The sequence below is a fragment of the Pinus tabuliformis genome, chromosome 9, assembly GCF_031772625.1.
Source record: "Pinus tabuliformis cultivar Carrire ecotype Pingquan chromosome 9, CPIR1, whole genome shotgun sequence".
Lineage (NCBI taxonomy): Eukaryota > Viridiplantae > Streptophyta > Pinopsida > Pinales > Pinaceae > Pinus > Pinus tabuliformis.
Window position 1 is genome coordinate 1443937071 of NC_142307.1, and position 20799 is coordinate 1443957869.

General features: G+C 35.0%; 1 protein-coding gene across 1 annotated transcript in view; it reads left to right on the top strand.

Moving 5' to 3' along the window:
- The first annotated feature begins 3135 nt into the window (after positions 1-3135).
- Positions 3136-20799, top strand: part of LOC149153995 (origin of replication complex subunit 5-like) — a 32975-nt gene continuing 15311 nt past the window's right edge. Inside the window, exons 1-3 of the mRNA XM_089444003.1 lie at positions 3136-3202; positions 4179-4369; positions 4448-4750. Of these exons, the coding sequence (XP_089300129.1) occupies positions 3136-3202; positions 4179-4369; positions 4448-4750 (561 nt within the window). The remainder of the gene's footprint in view (positions 3203-4178; positions 4370-4447; positions 4751-20799) is intronic.

The window sequence follows — 20799 nt, forward strand, 5'->3', positions numbered from 1 at the left end:
AACTATACAGTGACTGAGAAATAATTTTTAGCCGTTATTTTTGCTATTAATAAATTCAAACATTACATTACAGGATATGAATTTTATGTGCATACTGATCATTCTGCTATAAGATATTTAATGAATAAACCTTTAACTAGCGATAGAGTGACTAGGTGGTTGCTTCTATTACATGAATTCAATGTTACAATTATTGATATGCTAGGAAAGTTTAATGTTGTAGCTGATTACCTTCCTAGATTAAGTAATCCCAGTGAAGTAATTATTGTTGATGATGATTCCCTGATGAGCATATTTTTTCTATGTTAGCAAAATCTCTGTGGTTTGCTGACATAGCTAACTATTTAGTTACTAGAAAAACACCACCTCAGTTATCTGCTCATGAAAAGCGGAATATTATTTAGAAAAGTGCTTCATATTATTGGATACAGGGAGCTCTATTAGATTGGACGAGATTTTGTTATTCGTAGATGTGTGAGAGAGGATGAAATGTTTGATATCTTAAAATCTGCCCATGACAAACCTTGCAGTAGCCATTTCATTGACAAGCAAACTGCATATAAAATTTTACGGACTGGCTATTTTTGGCCTTCTTTGTTTAAGGAGGCCAAGCAATATGTTAGGTGCTGTGATAGTTATCAACAAATGGGTCAACCTGTTCAAGCCAATGAAATTCCTTTATGTCCTCAAGTCATGATTGAGCCCTTTGAAAAGTGGGCTATTGATATTATAGGACCCATAAACCCCACATCCTTAAATAAAAAGCATATCTTGGTTTGTACTGATTTTGTTACTAAATGGGTAGAGGCTAAAGCTGTTTCTTTTGCCATTGAAAAAGTTGTTGTTGATTTTTTGTTCAATGAATTTTTTTACTAGATTTCGTGTTCCTAGAGAAATTGTTTCTGATAATGGACCACAGTTTATTTCTAACTTAGTACAGGAAGTCATGAATCAGTACAAGATTCGACACAGGAAATCTACATCGTACCACCTACAATCAAATGGTCAGATGGAATCCACATACAAGGTGATCGAATCCATCCTCACCAAAATAGTAAACATGCATAGGAAGGATTGGGCTAGCCGATTTCCTAAAGCATTATGGGCTTATCAAAAAACTTGGAGGAACAACACAGAGCATACACAATATGAGATGGTGTATGAAAAACAAGTCCTTTTGCTAATTGAATTTCAGATAAAGACTTTCAAAACTACAGTTCATTTGGGCCTAGATATCTCAAAAGCATAGCAACAACTTTTATTACAGCTAAACGAGTTGGATGAATTTCGAAGGGATGCTCTTCAACAAAATATTTTGGTGCAGCGGAAACACAAGAAGTGGCATGACAAGTTTATCAGGAAGAAACAATTTGAACCAGGTGATTGGGTACTTCTCTATGACTCTAGATTTAAACATTTTAAAGGGAAGTTCCATACTCATTGGATGGGACTGTATAAGGTAGTTCAAGTTTTTGACAATGGGGCCATAGAAGTCAAAACTATCGATGGGTGAAATTCAGTTTTCCTTGTGAATGGGCATAGTCTTAAAGCATATTTTCAGCCCATCACAAAGGAAGACTTCATGCAACAAGTGCAGTAGAAGTTTGAACTTCAATTGGTAGGTGGATATGCCAACCTATTGTAGTCTAATTTCTACTCTCTTGAAATAAAGTTTAAAGAAAATCCAAAAAAAATATTATATAATAATGAAAAGAAAAAAAATTAAAAAGAAAAAAATATATATATTTCTTGTGATTGTGAAAATCAATTTTACTGACATAACTGCTGAAGGATCAACCTGAAAACCAACTTGTTGGTAGGAGGATCAGTTCTAATAAAATGGGAATGTTGCTTGATCTTTAGATGTGTTAATTGTCACCAAGAAGAAGCAAGTTCAAGCACAAGAACTAGGCCCTTATCCAAGTTTGGGATAATTGGCACATTTTTTTAATCCAAGCAACACTCAATTTCTGCTGCATTTATTTTATGGATCAACACTATATAGGTAGATATCAGGTGAAATTCCGCCCTTCTTCTATTCCCATTTTCGTAAAAATCCCCTTATTTTCGTATTTCCCTCTTTTTCCCTTGCAATTTTTTCCCAAAATCCCGTTTTCGACTTGTCCCTCTTGGTGGTCTCGCTTTTGAATCCCTTGTTGTAATTTCCTTCGTATTCTAAAAATTTACCCTTTTTCCCACTTCTTTTTTCCTTGATGGATCGATTGCAGGATCTGATGTGAACTCACAAATCAGATCGACATGCATATGTCAACACCAAAGAATGGCGAATAAAACTTCCCTTGTATATTCAACAATTTTTTTTATCCAACCTATGAATTATATCCTATCAAAATTTTCTTTTGGTTCCCCTTACCTTTCCGAAAATGCTACAAATATCCCTGGTGCCAGAATGTGTGTTCGAGTGCAAGAATATTCGGTGCAGGCATGGGTAGTGTAGGCATGTCTAAGTGAAAGCATGCTTGGTGCAGACATGGTTGGTGCAAGCACGTTCAGTACAGGAATCTGCACTACTGAGCATGCCCAATTAGGAAAACACATGTGCTGGTGTAGGAACACCTGGTGTAAAAATGCGTATTGAAATATTATTTTTTTGTTTTATGAATTTTTGTATAGGCAGAATAACTGTACCACCTGCAGATCATGGCATTTAGTTTGTATTATGATTAACACTTTGTTTTATCATTTACCAAATTAGGAAGAAATCATTTAAGTACAAATATATTTTAGGTTATGAAATCTCATCTTTTTAATGAGTACTAAGTACACCTTATGTGAGATCATGAAGTAAATGTGTGATGGTACAATTCTCCCGAAATCCAATACTTGCCTTTCCTTGAAAAACTCATCACCTGATAATAATGGCCTTACTCCATATCTGACCTTTCATGACCATTACATGGAATTATTATCTAAACCACTGCCTCTTCCAATAATCATCACGTGCCTGTACCTTAACCAATTCATATTCACGTCCATGTAATTTTAATGATGAATCACGACCATTGGAGAAGTGGTTAATATAACGACGAATGTATAGCTCGACCATCATTTAAGTTCTTTACGTTGTAATATCTTTTCAAAACTGAGACAAGCACTGGGTGAATTCAAACGGACATGGCACCTGTAAGGATTGAGCCACGGTCTGTAAAAGAGATGGAGCAAGCCGCTGAGTACATGAATGGTATTGTAATATTGCAAGAATCCAGGTTCCTCCCGTGTCTGCAAAAATTCGATGGATTTGACTCAGCAGTGGCAATAACATTCGCTTGGACTTTTGATGGGAGTTGAGCCAAGGTTGGTTCATTAGAATTTGTAGTCACAAAGGAGTCCATATCTCAGGTTACAGGTTTACCAGTAGTGGGGGGACAATGGTTTAAGAAGGAGAAGTTATAAAAGAAGCTATGGCGCCGGTTTGTGGTCAAACTGAAGCAGAAGGTGGACTGGAAGAACGGTCTCCAATGGAATGCTATGATAGGAAAGTGGAAGGATCTCCTTTATGTGTTGCATAAGTTTGTTACGTGTGAGGGACACTACTCACTAACTTTCCTCTATCACATACACCTACTCTTGCACTTTGAGTCGGTAGGATCATCAATTTCCCTTATTATTTTCTCAGAAGCTTAGAAAAAATGGCGAAAGAGGTTCAGAAAGGGAAGTCTATTCAGGTCACATAAAAATTATATCACCACAGGCTGATCAAAATCTTAATTAAGAAGGAGATGGAATCTAAAAATGTGACTTGGGAGGAATTATTAAAGGAGTCTCAGGGGTTAAGTGCAGGGAATTCGACCCAGAAGAAAAGTGCAGGAAAGAAAGAGAAATTGGAAACACTGACCTTGCACCCTACTGAGACCAAGAGGTTGGCCAGGAGAAGGATTGCCTCTTCGAGGGAGGGTAATGTTCAGTCATCCTCCCCGATACTGTTGGATGACTCGCCACCTGTTTCACCAAGTAATGATAATCTTTGGTCCTCGCTGAGGCGGCGACCCATACAGTGGTTGATGGTGACTATGTGGAGAAGGAAGATGACACACCCTTGTCGGTCCTCTTTGGTAGGATGAAGAAAAGAAAAATGATGTCGAGTGCAAGCAAGGACCTAGTGGAGGGTCAGGTGGATGATAAGGCATAGGACACTAAATCTCTTAATGATTCTGAAGTTCTGGGGACTAAAACCCATGGTAAGATGGATGAGCAGGGTACTGAAACCCTCAATGATTTTGAAGAACAGGGTACTGAAACCCCTGGTGAGATGGACGAGCACGGTACTGAAACCCTCAATAATTTTGAAGAGCAGGGTACTGAAACCCCTTGTAAATTGGATGAGAAAGGTACTAATACCCCTGATAAAGTAAATGTGTAGGGCACTGAGACACTTAGTGAAGTTGGGACACTGGGTATTGAAACCCTTGACAATATTGAAATGCAGGAACTGAAAGGTGGTGAGGATAACCTCGACCTTGATGATGTCGACACATGTTTGGAATCGACTGCCGAGAATTCTATGCCAGTGGAATTGGGAGTGGAGAACTCCACCCTCTGTTTGAATAGTCGGATAAAAGAGCTCAAGGAACATGCTTACGGCTTTGAGCTATTAAAACAATCGATGAAAGAGAGAAATACAGTGCAAAGGCGAGAAAATGCAGAGTTGGCAGGACAACTGAAGGAGCAGAAAAGAGAAGTTAAGATATGGAAATTTCTGGCCTCAAAGTGTTATGAACGTCTTAAAAAGGTGACCAAGAAACTCAAAAAGGCTCGAAATAAGAAGGCAAAGATAGTGAAAGAAGGGATCAACATACAAGTTTAGAATTGAAAGGAGGCTTGTTTGTTTTGGATGTTTTGCAGCAGGTAAAGGTTGTGTGAGGACCCACAACAACTTAAGGAGGGGAGGATGTTGGTAGGCTAAATTTCTTCATTTTTAACCCCTTTTCCACTTCAAAACCATAACCTTAGACCTCTGTTTTAACCTTGCAACCTCCTTATTCCTACACTAGTCCAAGAATCGTGCCTTTTCCTGCACTAGCTTTATATTTCATGTTTAAGGGTTACGAATGTGCTTAATTAATCGTTTTCATAGATTTTGTACCTTTAATATTCTTTGCAACTAATATTTATTTTCCTAAAGTATTTGATAAGCAATGTATTGATCATTCCGTTAGCATGGTCAAGTGCAGGTAGGATTCTTTCACCACTGGCAAATCCTAAACAACCATGACAACTCACTACCTAACATGAACACCTTGTTCTAGAACGGTCAAATCGAGTTGGGCTTGGAGTGAAGATAAGTTAGGGATATGATGGAGATTGGGTTTTCGGCCAGATGCTTAGATTAGCGTTCTGTTATAGCCGAAAGGATTAGTACGAATTGTTGTTATTCTTTTGTTATAGCTAAAAGGATCAAATTAGAATGCAGGATGTAATTTGGTTACGGCCGCAGGCCTGAACGGATGTATAAAATATAGGATTCAGATAGAAAATGGTAGCGAGCGATAGCTATAGCAAGGATATTGTAATTTTGTTCTTTTGTAATTTTGCTGGTATCACCCTCGTTCTGGGCTGGATTCGAACTCATGATGTACATTTTTTGATTATTAATAGAAAGGGATTGTGCCATGTTATTTCAATCTTGTGTTGTAATTATGTGTTGATGTGTCATTAAGAGCTGAATCTTCATGTTTCCTAAACAGGGAAACAAGTTGGTTGGCTAGGGCCCAACCAACCCAGCTCATTCTCCCTCGTATTCTTCTTTTTCGATTAAGGTGTGTTGATTTTGTTTAATGCAAAGTGTGAATTAAATAGATGCTTTATTCTTCTGCAAAGTCCAGATTTGATTTCATCAATGTGTGATGGATCCACATGTGCAACCGAGTTTAGTTTTATGCTTTCTTCTCTTCAAAGCTTAATATCGTTTCTGCCTGGATTGTGCAAGCATGCATTCCTGCACTAGTGCATTTATAGTTTCGCAGATTGATTCCTTTGGTTCATTACAGTAATAGTCTTTTATTCTTATATGATTTATGAGCCTTAATGCGTTTTTGCAGTGTGTGATTTTCATTTTGAAGTGTTCTTGATATCTTGAATTAAATATGCTTTGGTAATTCGAGAATGAATGTCATTGTGACACATTAATATGTACCTATACTTCATATTGTTTAGGGAAAGATCAGACTTCATGTTTAATTATTTTCAAAGAGAATCTTTTTGAGTTAAGAAGGTTATGAATGCAGATCATATTTGTGTGAATAACTATTACAGGATTGAAGCCTGCTGTCACAATTAGATGAGTCCTTTAGATTGCATGAAGATGTTCCTTGATTAAAGAAAAGTGTGCTTTGACTTTGGAAATTAAATCTTATTTTAGATATTAATATTGGTTGAAGGATTATTTTTGTTTGAGGAATTTATTTTGAAGTTATGTTCACCTTTGTAAACTCTTTCTCTAAGTTAACACATTCTTTATTTTCTTATAAGAAAAACTAGAAAAGTTGGTGCAGGAATCTCTGTTCCGGTATAGGAATCAATATCTTGATACAGGAACATAGTGCTCTAGTCTTGAGGCTTAGTGCCCCTACATGAGGACATAAATATTTAGTATAGGTGTAAAATATACTTCCAAAACCTAAACTTTGTTCTAGTACTAGTGCAAGAACATTGTAGGAGTAAAGGAATAACAACTTAGTGCAGGGAGAAATATCTATAAGGAAGTCAGATATCTCCAAGGGTCCAATTATTAACCTGACACACAAATATACTGAAGATAAACATGGATTTACATTTCCATTAGTCAAGATGTCTTGCAAGAAGTTTGAGAGTTCCTTTCATTTATTTTTCTACAGAAATACTTTCTTTCACATTCTAGCACTAGAATTTCTTTGGTGTAAATTTTCGGGTGATCTTTTCTTTTGATTTTGCAAGATTACAATTAAGGAAGTAGGAATAGAGTTAGGAAAAGTTCATATCATTTATGGCACTTCCTGTGCTTTGTCTCTAAGTTTATGAAACCCTCGGGTTGACAATTAAGTGTTGAAGGAATCTACCTAATCGCAATTCCCGCACCCAACATTTTGGCGTTGTAGCCGGGGAGGTGATTTGAAAATTTTAAGAACCTTACATTTTATAAAATAGGGGTAAGTCAACTATTATTTTTTCCTATAGTATGCTTATATTTTTTTGACGATTTTACGAGTGCTAATTTTTTTATTCATTGCAACAATTAACAAATTCTTTTTCTTTATAAGAATTTGACTTTTGATTTTGGATTTGATTTTTAAAATGAATGCCTAATAAAGGTAGGGGTCCGAAGCCCAATAAGGGTTGAAAAAAAACTGAAAAATCTGAAAACTCTTCTCATATTGGACCTTTTTTTGCAGGTAGAAAGTCCAAGTAGACTCGGACTCATCACGCTAGAACAATCCACTTTTGGAAACAGTAATTCATGTGTGGCACAACTTGAAAAGGGGAAGAAGGAGGCTAACGTGATCATAAAGCTCAATTCAGCATTAGTGAACCTTCATCTTCTAGAAGTGGTCCGATTGGAGGCACAACAATGGCTGATCATGAAGACCATGCAGAGGGGACTGGAGAGAACCAGGTAAATGAAGAGTAGTCCAATTTTGGATTTCCAATAGTGAACTCAGAAGTAAATGTACAAATGAAGAGTATTTCACCTCCAGCTCTTCCACACTTTCATCGTAAGGTGCACAAAGACCCATATTCATTTCATTTGAGTTTGATATATTATGTCAGAGTTATGATTATTCTTCTGATGCCAAGAAATTAAAGTTGTTTCTTGCAACTCTCAAGGATTCAGCCTTGCGATAGTTCATGGGACTAGGAGGAAACACTATAAGTTCTTGGGACCAAATGAAGAGAGTATTTTTGAATAAATATCAGGAATATTTTAAAACGAGAGAAATGCAGGATGAGATCTTCACCATTGTACAAGGTGATGATGAGACTTCGGAGAATTACTTAGAGAGATTTTTGTATATACTCCAAAGGTCCAAACATAAATTTGATTTTAGTACTATTCGAACCTTGTTCCTATGAGGACTTACTGAGAATTGTAGACATAATTTGAATTTGTTAGGACAATGAGACATTGCCCAGAAAACTTTTGAACAAATTTGTGACTTCTGCGGGAAGTTCTCTCGAAATCAATCTAGATCCACGAGAGGAGGTCAAAGAAAAACTAACAAACTAGGCTCTAGAGATGTTATGATCATTGGTCTGGAGAATAACATGGACAACATGGAAATTGAAATAATGAATACTTTTAGCAAAGAAATAGACTCTTTGAAATTTTAACAAAAATTAGAAAAGGAACAAGAGTCATTGTCTATTTTTTGTCCAAAATGTAGGAAAAAGCATCCTTTAGGAGAGTGTCTTACTAAAATGAAAAGTGCTAATAAATGTGTGATTTGTGCAGAGAACCATGCCACCGAGGATTGCCCCTCCATACCTGGATTAAAAGCTGTACTAGAAGGAGAGAATTCTAAATCTGAGCCATTATATGCCATGGAAGCACGAAGAAACTAGCCATAGGTAAGTGCAGGTATGGCTCCTGAACCACATTTTTATGGTTATAATGCACCTCCATATTCCTATTATAATAATAATAATAATCACTCTCAACATTGGCAACACAAGAATCATTTTCATCATGGAAAATCCTCTCAACCTTGGCAACAAGGATGGAGAGGGCCAAACCATTCATATCATTCCTATCCTGCTCATATGCCATCATATCCTCCTTCATATGCACCACACCATATGTCACAACCATATTTTCTCTCTCCACCTCAGCAGAGTCAATCATTTCCACCATTGAATTTTCCACCACCATGTAGACCACCTCAACTACCTGCTCAACTGGTACCGAATCCTAATAATAAGGCGGTACAACTGATTCATTCTGTTGGACCATCCCCTCTTTCTACCTATTGAACCTTGTTGTTTGGGATAAATGAGATTCAATTGAGATCAGAAAGGGTGGTTAAACTAGAAAAACAAAAGCAATCCACGATGATTCTTGAGGAGAAAAATGAGGAGGTAACTCGTGATCATTTGAAAAATAAAGTCGCCATTCAGCCCATTCCTGTACCTTCAAATTCACTATCTTCTTCAAACCAACCCCCTATCCAAAGTGGTTGGTTGGGGAGAACAGTGACCCCGAGTCCACTCTAGCTTCTGAATTAAGGAATCTTTGTATAAAGGTCCCTTTACTTCAGGCAATCCAAGAAATTCCCATCTGTACAAAGATCATTTGGGAATTATGTCTTAAAAAGCTAGGGAGGAAGAGAGTAGAACCTCAAACCATTCAGTTTCTTGGTAGTGTAGCTGAGTTGATGACAGGATGCGTATCAATGGAGAAATACACACATCTTGGAAATTGAGTTGTTTCTGTCGAGATAGGTTATATCCTTGTCTCTAATGTATTAATAGACTTGGGGTAAACCATCAATGTTATGACCATGAAAACCATGGAACAACTTGGGTTGGACCATATTCGTCCTACACCCACCGTGCTTGAACTTGTAGACATATCTAAAATCAAGGCTAATGCAGTATTGGACGACGTGGTTGTCTCTATATATTCACCGGAATACCCCACAGATTTCATTATGCTTCAGCCAAAGAATCCAATGGGAGGACATCCTTTGATTCTAGGATGACCATGGCTTTCCACGACTGATGCTTATATTGGATGTCGCTCTGGTGATAAGTACATTTCACATGGAGACTCTAGGAAAAAAGCCACCTTATACCCACTTGCTAGATCTATTCGGGAAGTCAAGGATACTTTATGGTTAGATTATGACAGTAGTGATGAGGAGACCTGACCTATTTCTTCGATTCAACATTATACTGAGTCCACCCAAGATGGTGAATTACGATATTTATTGAACAATTTAGACACTATGCCAAGTTTTGATACACTTCATCAGATCTTTAGTCTAGATTTCCAAGAAAATTATGATTCCCAACCTTCCTTATCCCATACTATGGCATCATCTTCTTGTACTCTTGAGCCTATGACCACTCTTGTTGAAATTATTCCAGGAAAATATTTACACATTAGCTTAGACTTGGATTCATCTCAGCAAGAGAAACTTGTTACCTTGTTACGAGATCACTTGGATGCATTCACTTGGAGTTACGAAGACATGAAAGGCATTCCTCCTGAGACTTGTACTCATCATATCTATATCTAGGAGGGAGCCCGACCTATCCAACAACCCCTAGAGATGAATGAATCTCGCACTAAGAGATATTGTTAAGGAGGAATTACAAAAACTCTTAGATGCTAATTTCATCTACCCCATTTATGACAGTCAGTGGGTCTCTCCATTAGTGATATTCTGCAAGAAATATGGGAGATGGTGTATTTGCATTGACTATCGAGAATTAAACAAAGCCACTCTCAAGGATTACTTTCCCCTTCCTTTCATTGATCAGGTGCTAGATACCCTTGCCAGTAAAAAGTACTTTTCATTTTTAGATGGCTTTAGTGGGTATAACCAAATCGAGATCACACCTTCAGATCAAGACAAAACTACCTTTACATGCCCTTGGGGTACATTTTCTTATCGAGTGCTTCCTTTCAGGTTGTGTAATGCACCCGCTACCTTTCAAAGGGTTGTGCTGGCTATTTTTTCTGATCTTGAATGTGTTGAGATTATATGGACAATTTTTCTATGCTTGGCAACTCATTTGATGAAGCTCTTAAAAATCTAGAAAATGTGCTTTTACGTTTCCAAGAGGCTCATATTTCTTTGAGTGATAAAAAATGTATATTAGTGTGCAAAGTAGGAGTGGTTGTTGGTCATTTGGTTTTTTACAAAGGTATTCAGGTGGACCCCGCTAAAATTGAAGTCATTATTCATTTTCCTGCACCCAAAACCAAAAGAAAAGTGAGAGGTTTCCTAGGACATGTTGGTTATTACCAGAGACTCATTGAAGTTTTTTCCAAGATTTCTACCTCCTTTTTCAATAATAGCTAAGGATAGTGAATTCACCTGGTCCACAACTTTCCAAGTTTGAAACATTGAAGGAAAAATTAGTACATGCACTAGTTTTGAGAGGACCAAACTAGTCCGTTCCATTTCATATTTCCTTCGATGCTTCAGACACTACCATTGGTGCAACCTTAGGACAAGAGGAGAATAAATAGTCCTATGCTATTTACTACATTAGTAAAAATTTGTCACCTGCCAAATTTAACTATATAGTGACTAAGAATTTTTAGCCATTATTATTTCTATTAACAAATTCAGACATTACATTATAGGATATGAATTTTATGTGCATACTGATCATTCTGCTATAAGATATTTAATGAATAAACCTTTAACTAGCAGTAGAGTGACTAGGTGGTCGCTTCTATTACAAGAATTCAATGTTACAATTATTGATAGACCATGAAAGTCTAATGTTGTAGCTGATTATCTTTCTGGATTAAACAATCCTAGTGAAGTAATTATTGTTGAAGCTGATTTCCTTGATGAGCATATTTTTCTATGTCAGCAAAATCTCCATTCTTTGCTGACATAGCTAACTATTTAGTCACTGGAAAAACACCACCTCACTTATACACTCACAAAAAGTGGAATATTATTCAGAAAAGTGCTTCATATTCTTAGATACAGGGAGACCTCTTTTACACTGGACCAGATTTTGTTATTCGTAGATGTGTGAGAGAGGAATAAATGTTTGATATCTTAAAATTTTCCCATGATGAACCTTGCGGTGGCCACTTCGCTGACAAGCGATTTACATATAAAATTTCACGCATTGGCTATTTTTGGCCTTATTTGTTTAAGGATGCCAAGCAATATGTTAGGAATTGTGATAGTTGTCAACAAATGGGTCAACATGTTCAAGCCAATGAAATGACTTTATGTCCTCAAGTCATGATTGAACCCTTTGAAAAGTGGGCTATTGATTTTGTAGGACCCATAAACCCCACACCTTAAAATAAAAAGCATATCTTGGTTTGTACTAATTTTGTTACTAAATGGGTAGAGGCTAAAGCTGTTTCTTTTGCCATTGAAAAAGGTGTTGTTAATTTTTTGTTCAATGAAATTTTTACTAGATTTGGTGTTCCTAGAGAAATTGTTTCTGACAATGGACCGCAGTTTGTTTCTAACTTGGTACAAGAAGTCATGAATTAGTACAAGATTCAGCACAGGAAATATACACTGTACCATTTGTAATCAAATGGCTAGGTGGAATCCACAAACAAGGTGATCGAATACATCCTCACCAAAATAGTAAACATGCATAGGAAGGATTGGGCTAGCTGATTTCCTGAAGCCTTACGGGCTTATCGAACCACTTGGATGAACAACACGGGGCATACACCATATGAGCTAGTGTATGGAAAACAAGTCCTTTTGCCGATTGAATTTCAAATAAAGACTTTTAGAACTGTAGTTCATTTGGGTTTAGATCTCTCAGAAGAAAAAAAACATCGTCTATTACAACTAAACGAGTTGGATGAATTTCGAAGGGATGTTTTTCAACAAAATATTTTGGTGTAGCAGTAACACAAGAAGTGGCATGACAAGTTTATAAGGAAGAAACAATTCCAACCAAGTGATTGGGTACTTCTCTATGACTCTAGATTTAAACATTTTAAAGGGAAGTTCCATACTCGTTGGATGGGACCGTATGAGGTAATTTAAGTTTTCGAAAATGGGGCTGTATAAGTCAAAACTATCGATGGGAGAAATCCATTTTTCCTTGTGAATGGGCATAGGCTTAAAGCATATTTTCAGCCCATCACAAAGGAAGAGTTAATGCAACAAGTGTAGCTGCAGTCTGAACTTTAGTTAGTAGGTGTCTATGCCAGCCTATTGTAGTCTGATTTCTTTTCTCTTGAAATAAAATTTAAAGAAAATCCAAAAAAATTTTTATATAATAATAAAAGGAAAAAAAATTAAAAAGAATTTTTTTATTTATTTATTTATTTCCTGTGATTGTGAAAATCAGTTTTACTGACATAATTGCAGAAGGATCAACCTGAAAACTAGCTTGTTGGCAAGAAGATCAATTCTAATAAAATGGGAATGTTTCTTGATCTTTAGATGTGTTAACTGTCACCAAGAAAAAGCAGGTTCAAGCACAGGAACTAGGCTCTTATCCAAGTTTGGGATAGCTGGCACACAATTTTTTGTCCAAGCAACACTCAATTTCTATTGCATTTATTTTATGGATCAACACTATACACACAGATGTCAAGTGAAATTATGCCCTTCTTCTATTCTCATTTTCGTAAAAAATTCCCCTTATTTTCTTCTTTTTATCCCATAAAGTTTACCATCCCTCTCTCCAAAGAAACTTTCCCTATCCGATTTCGTATTTCCCTCTTTTTCCCTAACAATTTTTTTCCCGAAATAACTTTTTCAATTTGTCCCTCTTGGTGGTTTCGCTCTTGAATTCCCTGTCGTAATTTCCTTCATATTCTAAAAATTTACCCTTTTTCCCACATCCTTTTCCCTCATGGATCGATTGCAGGATCTGATGTGAACTCACAAATCAGATCGAAAGGCATATGTCAACACCAAAGAATGGTAAATAAAACCTCCCTTGTATATTCAACAAATTTTTTAATCCAACTTATGAATTATATCCTATTAGAATTTTCGTTTGGTTCCCCTTATCTTTCTAGAAATGCTACAAATATCCCTAGTGTAGGAATGTGTGTTCAAGTGCAAGCATATTCAGTGTAGGCATGGGTAGTGCAGGTTTGTCTAATTGCAAGCATGGTTGGTGCAAGCATGTTCAGTGCAGGTATGTTCAGTACAGGAATCTACACTGCTTAGCGCGCCTAATTAGGAAAACACATGTTCTAGTCCAAGAACACCTAGTGCAAAAATGCGTATTGAAAGTTTATTTTTTTGTTTTATAAACTTTTGTACAGGAAGAATAACTGTACCACTTGCAGATCATGGCATTCAATTTGTATTATGATTAACACTTTGTTTTATCATTTACCCAATTAGTAGGAAATCATTTAAGTACAAAGATATTTTAGATTATGAAATCTCATCTTCTTAATGAGTACTAAGTACACCTTATGTGAGATCATTAAGTAAATGCGGGATGGTACGATTCTCCCGAAATCTGATACTTGCCTTTCCTATCAACAGGGTTAATAAAATGAAATAACACAAAATTACACAATGATTTCATTTATTTCTCCCAACACATTCCTTGTGGCAAAATAACTCAACACTTCCTCTTCCATATAGAATTTGTGATACAAAAAGTACAAAGTGTGGCAGGAGTAAGTGAATCTTTTCAAAAAGTTATACCAAAACTAATGAAAGATTGTAAAAAAATTCAAATTTTACATGATAATGAAAACAACACTAATGATAAGCCTAACCTACCATGGTTTTAGTTTAACATATGCATTAATTAAGATATCAATATCACCATACCTCTTTTATTTTTGAATATCTCAATTATTTTCCAAATATTTTTAATGTGATTCATATTGACTTCATGAAATTTTTTTAGCACCATATCCCTTACATTTTGTAAATGAGAATTTACCACCCAACATTCATGCACCGTATATAGAACACCCTGTAGAAGTCTATCTTTGTAGGGATAATTACCAACAATAGAGTTAATCATTTGCATTTATTTGGACCTTGAGATTTTTGGTATTTTTACGATGTCTTTGGTGTGGTTGCCAAATTCTTTTTCCACGAATGCAAATGAATGTTTTGAGGTAATCCCCAGTGGGAGAATATTTATTTGTATTTCTTTTTAGGCAATTACACCACCATGTAATGTCCATTTTTAAAGTTTCCATTTCATTAGTAAGTTTTGGATTACATATTGATTTATGTAATCAATATCCTCTTTTATCAACTTTTTAATACCCAATAAACATCACATCTTGGAATTTACCAAACTAGAAAAATTTGAAGTTGTGTTACCATTGGTGCATATTTAAAATAAATTTGGGAAATCAAATCAAGAGTATAGAATAAAAACATGGTTAATTGTTAGGTTCTAAGTTACCAATAACAATTTTAATAGAGAAGTCATCATTAATATCAATAGCACTCCAATTACAAATTTCTTTTGAAATTTGAAATTATATAATTATAGATTTAAAAGTACATCAAATTAAATACTTAATATAAAAATAGTCAAAACTTTTAAAATAAAAGGAATAAAAAATCAAAATCAATTATAGACATAATTATTCATTGAAATCTAAAATATAAAAATCTTAAAACCAATGCAGGATATACCTATTTACTAAATTGCTAACATGAATTTCATGGTGTATTCATTATAATATATTCATACCTTTGTTTGAGATGATTTCTTCTTGTTCAATTTGTTATTCAACATTATCTCTATGGCTGTTGAGAGATGCAAATCCATGTTTACACTATCATCATTCACATTTCCAATTTTCAAATATATATTTTATTATTATTATGGAGATTATTATTTCCTATATGCGAATTTTTCTTTTTGGTATGGCTTTTCATTCCAATGCTTATTCAATTTTAAGCTTAACGGAGAAAGCCAACCATTACACGCTTACTACAACAAGGGCTACGGGAAAGTACCACTCTAGTGGTTTTAGCTAGAGAACTAGAAGTGGATTATAAAACTTAGGAGTTAAAAATATTAGATTAATAATATTATATATATATATAAAACAAATCAAACAAAAATATAAATGACAAGCAATGTAATAAATAACTCCAAAACCCAAAAGGAAGATTTTATTAATAGTTGGAGATTGATGGTCACCTCACCTCCTCTATTGAAGGGTCATTTTCAACCTTGTTAGATGCTTGAAAGAAAATGTGATGGCAAATTCATTTGTTTGCTTTCAAGGGAGAAATGAGAACACAAGTTTAAGGGTCAAAGGCTTAATGTTGTAAAGTGAGGATGAGATTGATTATAAATAAAAATGGGTTTATAAAGGGAGAGGAAAATAACTCATATTTACCCAAAATAATGGGTATATTTGATTTAGTCTAAATAATAAAATAGGATTATTTTACAATGTTAAGATTTAATTATTTTAATTTTTTTTGTTAAATATAAGAGGAAGAAGTCATAAAAAATGTTTATGACCTTAATTATGGGTCACTAATTTAAAAACAATGTTTTCTCAAATCAATTTAATGGAAATAACTCATAGATAATGGGGTTTTGGGCTATTTTTATAGAAAATACATAAAATTAATTAAAATAGCCTTTAAATAATGGGTTTTTGAGCTATTTTTATACAAGGTGGGTATAAATTAATGAAAATAACTTATAAAAAAGTGATTCTTAAGCTATTTTCATGGGTAATAGTATAAAAGTAGGTTTTAATATGAGAAACTCATACTACAAAGGGGTATTATAATAATCTGAGTAATTTTGGCTAGGTGATCACTTTTTTGTGTGATAATAGATTTCCCTCAATGTATGAGAATAGGAGCACATTATATGATCAAAATACATCATAGTTTTCTTTTATCTAAGTATTATATGACCAAAGTGAGAGGGGGAGTCACCATGAGGATTAGAACCACTCATGGAGAAGATTTTTAGAAGTTACCACTTGTCAACCAAGAGTCTAGAAGTGGGTGGACATGATCTTAGTGAGGTGGGGAAGGCAATACCCATACTCACTGAGATAACTCAGTACAAAAAATACAATGCTATGCCAAGAAAAAAGGGGGTTGAGTAATACAAGATAAAATGAAGTATTATTTATAATACATGAAACAAATGGAATTAAGAACATGGTCCCAAATACATGTGCTTGGAACAAAATAGGCTAGGATTGATATCATGAAAGATGTTTATTTCGATACATAGGACCAAATACTCCTTTATTGGGGGGAAGGGTGTGGAAATAAAATATGAATCCTTACTGAAAAAGAAGGATCTTTAAATATTTGAATGAGTGAACACAAAGGAATACCATGTTGATGGATTTGAGAACAACACCATTGAGTTAATCACATCAAAGGAACTACATTTGACGCTAGCTAATGGACTGATATACACTAGGCATGTAGGAGACTACCTAAGGGAAATGTTCTCTTGAGGTCTTAGATACCTCTTATATGCCTAGTTAATTTAGTACAATTGTCTAAAGCATTGGGCCATGTATATCTTGCATAATATCTTTTGCTTCCCTAGTGTGTATGATTATTAGGTGTGATATGATGAGTTGGAGTTGAGAATGCAAGGAATAAATGAGCCATACAGAATTAAGGTCTTGCTCTTGATTCAACACGTCCATAAATGAGGAAGATAAGCCTAAGGTACATTATCCTCTAGAGCACCCCTAGAATATAATTGTTGAAGTTGATAGGGGAAGGACTATTAGGTTCAAGGAAATGATGAATCCTTGACACTAGCATGAGGTATAAAGTATGATGTGATTATTAGAGATTGATATCATATGAGAGATGATTAAATAGTAAGAGGTGGACTTAATTCTTCCCTTTTTTTGGAGCATTAAACTATGGTTGACCTACTAATAATTGAAAACACTCCATGAGAAATAATAAAATACTAGGTAGAGGATTTTTAGAGATATACTAATAAAGTAACAAGACAACTAGAGGAAAACTGTCAAGAATATGAGATGGGTACAATTCATAAAAGTGTTGAAAAACTAAACATGACTTCAATATGGTACCAAATATGCTCCATGGGATATCAAGTTGATTCATCAAACATGATCTAAACAAGGGCAACTAAGTGATGATACCAAAAAATGAACAATGTACTTAATGATCAAAAGGATATCTTGTTAGATAGCAAGCATTAAAAATGAGATATTACAGGGGTAATTATGTTTTCAATATGATTAGAAGAAATTTATGTGGTTCTAACTCTAGTATGAAGACAAAATAAACTTTGAATCTAAAATAGGATTGAATGGCATGGCTACCAAAATGCAACAAGGATTACTATTCTTGGTCAACCATATAAGGAATGATGTAATACTTGATAGATAGAAAATGGATATGTGGATTGTTTCTCCATACAAAAAAGTGTGGGAGTTCTTATATGAAAATTCCAAGATATGGTAGGAAATTGCAATGAACTAAAAGCAAATGCTCTATGCTAAATGCCAAGCGGAAGAGTCCTAATGGATACCCATGTACATGAATAAAATTGGTTATTCATGGTGAAAATCCACCCATAATCCAAGAAGTAGATATACAAAATGGTGTACAAGTAAGAACGAAAAATGAGTAGAAATTCATGGAAAATGAGAACATGCCTTAATGTTTCTTGGAAAAATGGCTTGTTAGTGAAGTAAAAAGTGAATTAAATATTGAGAATGGCTCAAAAAGGTCCAAAGGGACCAAACATAGGTTCTCTAATACTTCTTGGAAAAATTATTTCTTTGTTAATAATCAAGTAAATATTATAAATGGCTTATTAGAGAGGCTGGTAGGATATTTTACTCAACAATTGGGAGGATGATATACCTTACCTAGAACTTTAATTTCTAGGATGATATTGGATAACTATCAGTTTGGAAAATGACCATCCAAGAATTATGTGTTACCCCATAGTAGATGATGATGGGGGGAACCAATCATATATGAATATATGGGAATGATGTCCCATGCTAGTTATCTATGTAGCATGAAAGTAGCATGTCCCAGATGGTGGTTGTACACATGAGTTATGGGTGTAGTTTTAGAGAAACAAATGTGAAAGAGAATGTGGATGTGCCATTCTAATGTAGTAATGTGTGTTATATTGTAAATAGGTGCAATTTGAGAAAGGAAAAGGAGATTCCTAGTAAATATATATCAGTCAAAGGGACTCAGTTTTGGTTTTGCAAAGAGGTGCCACCATGCCAAGTGTTTTTGGAGATAGAGGAAAAATCCTCATCCTATAAATATTTGATTTAACAACACACTAATTGAAGGGATTGAGTTGTTCATATAAGAAGGAGGAACAATGAGGTATATCATCCCAAGGGTAATATAGAGTGGTATGGGACTATAGAATGTCATCATGAGAGTGAAGAATAGTGGAACTATAGATTACACTACTAGATGAGATCTATGGAGTTGGGGAAGTGAACCCTAAATTAATGCATTGGGAATGAGAATGGTGGTTCACATATGCAATGTCCATAAGGGTAAATTAAAGGTGGGTGGATGATGCCTCCATTGGTGTTGATACCAAAATGACATAAGACATATAACGGATGCTATGATGTATAATGTTATAAAAATAAGGATTCCTTGAGGGAATTGATCCCACTGAAGTTTAGAAGTAAAGCATATGCATGATGTCCTCCTCCATAGTTACACCATGAGGATCGATCTCAATGATAGGTTAGTGTGTCTCCTAGATTAACCTCTTGCAATAAATCGTAAGGTCCTTAACTAGCAAAGTGTATGCTCTAATCAATTTTGTCACTACAATAAGAGTGTCTCAAAACAAAGGTAGTTTGGGACAATGGTGAGAACGACCACAATATGTATCAAGTAGAGCACAAGAGTAATTTTTTATTAAGGATTTACTTGTTTAGAGTCCTCAAGTTAAATGAATTTTACCACTATGACATAAGTATTATACTCCATATAACTTGAGATATTGAGTGATTTGATATTGGGGAGAGAAGGAAAATTATTGGTGGCATGGCCAAGGAGATTTCATAAAGAAAATGGAGGTGGAGATTTAGGTGCAATGATTTGAGTATCCATAACTTATCCCATCTTATCTATGCCCCTTTTATTCTTTGATTTCCACCACTTTTCAATTAATTTCCCATAAAAAAATAGGATTAGGCTAGGGTTTCCCAAGAAATTGAGTAGTTATAAGGCTAGTAGAAATGGTGTGACTAGTGTCAAGGCCAAGTATGGATTTTTGTTAGAGGGTTGAGAGTATGCAAGTACCAAATTATTATGCCCAATGGTAGGTTGAGAAAATTTAATGCGGCCATAACTTGAGTGCTTAGTACTCTAGGTGATGGAAATAGGTATGGTATCTAGACAAATGGACACTGTCTAGGGGGGATGCCCCTACCCTAGGTGCTGAACAAGTAGATGTGTTTCTTTGAGGATATATATATATATATATATATATATATATATATATATATATATATATATATATATATATGAAAAATATAATGCAAGCCTTTGAGAATATTGGGAGGTAGAAACTATGAAAACTTGAGATGATCATGGTGTATTGGAGATAGGAACTATAATATGCACCATGCGAAGTGAAGTCTTTGTAGAATCTTAGGATGATGTATGTAAATTAATGGATGGAATAATTCATCTACATTGAGGAGATTTCATTTTCAAGATTAACCTATTTCTTGGGATTGTAATACATGTGCTAGTTAATAATCACAAATTTCCCATTATTGGGCAAGTTCATCATGTGGTAAATAAAGGGGAAAAATTCCTTCATGGCATACATTAAGCTATGGACCAGGACGAGGTTAGAGTCTTATGGTGTGTCAATAATATCTAAATCAGGTAGGAATTCAATGCCTATGACCTAAATGGGACAATTATAGTACATCCCTTTAGGTTGAGAAGGTCTTCCATCACAAACATGAAGGATGATTATGTATGGGATTAAATTGAAAGAGCATAAAATATTCCATATTTGGGTACAAATCACAAAGTAGGATGCACCTTCCTCAATAATAAATCGTTTAACAATGTCATTCCTAATGGAAATTGGTATTTTGATGGTGATGTAAGGAGTTAGGAAAGGGGAATCAACTTTATCGATGTCAAAGAA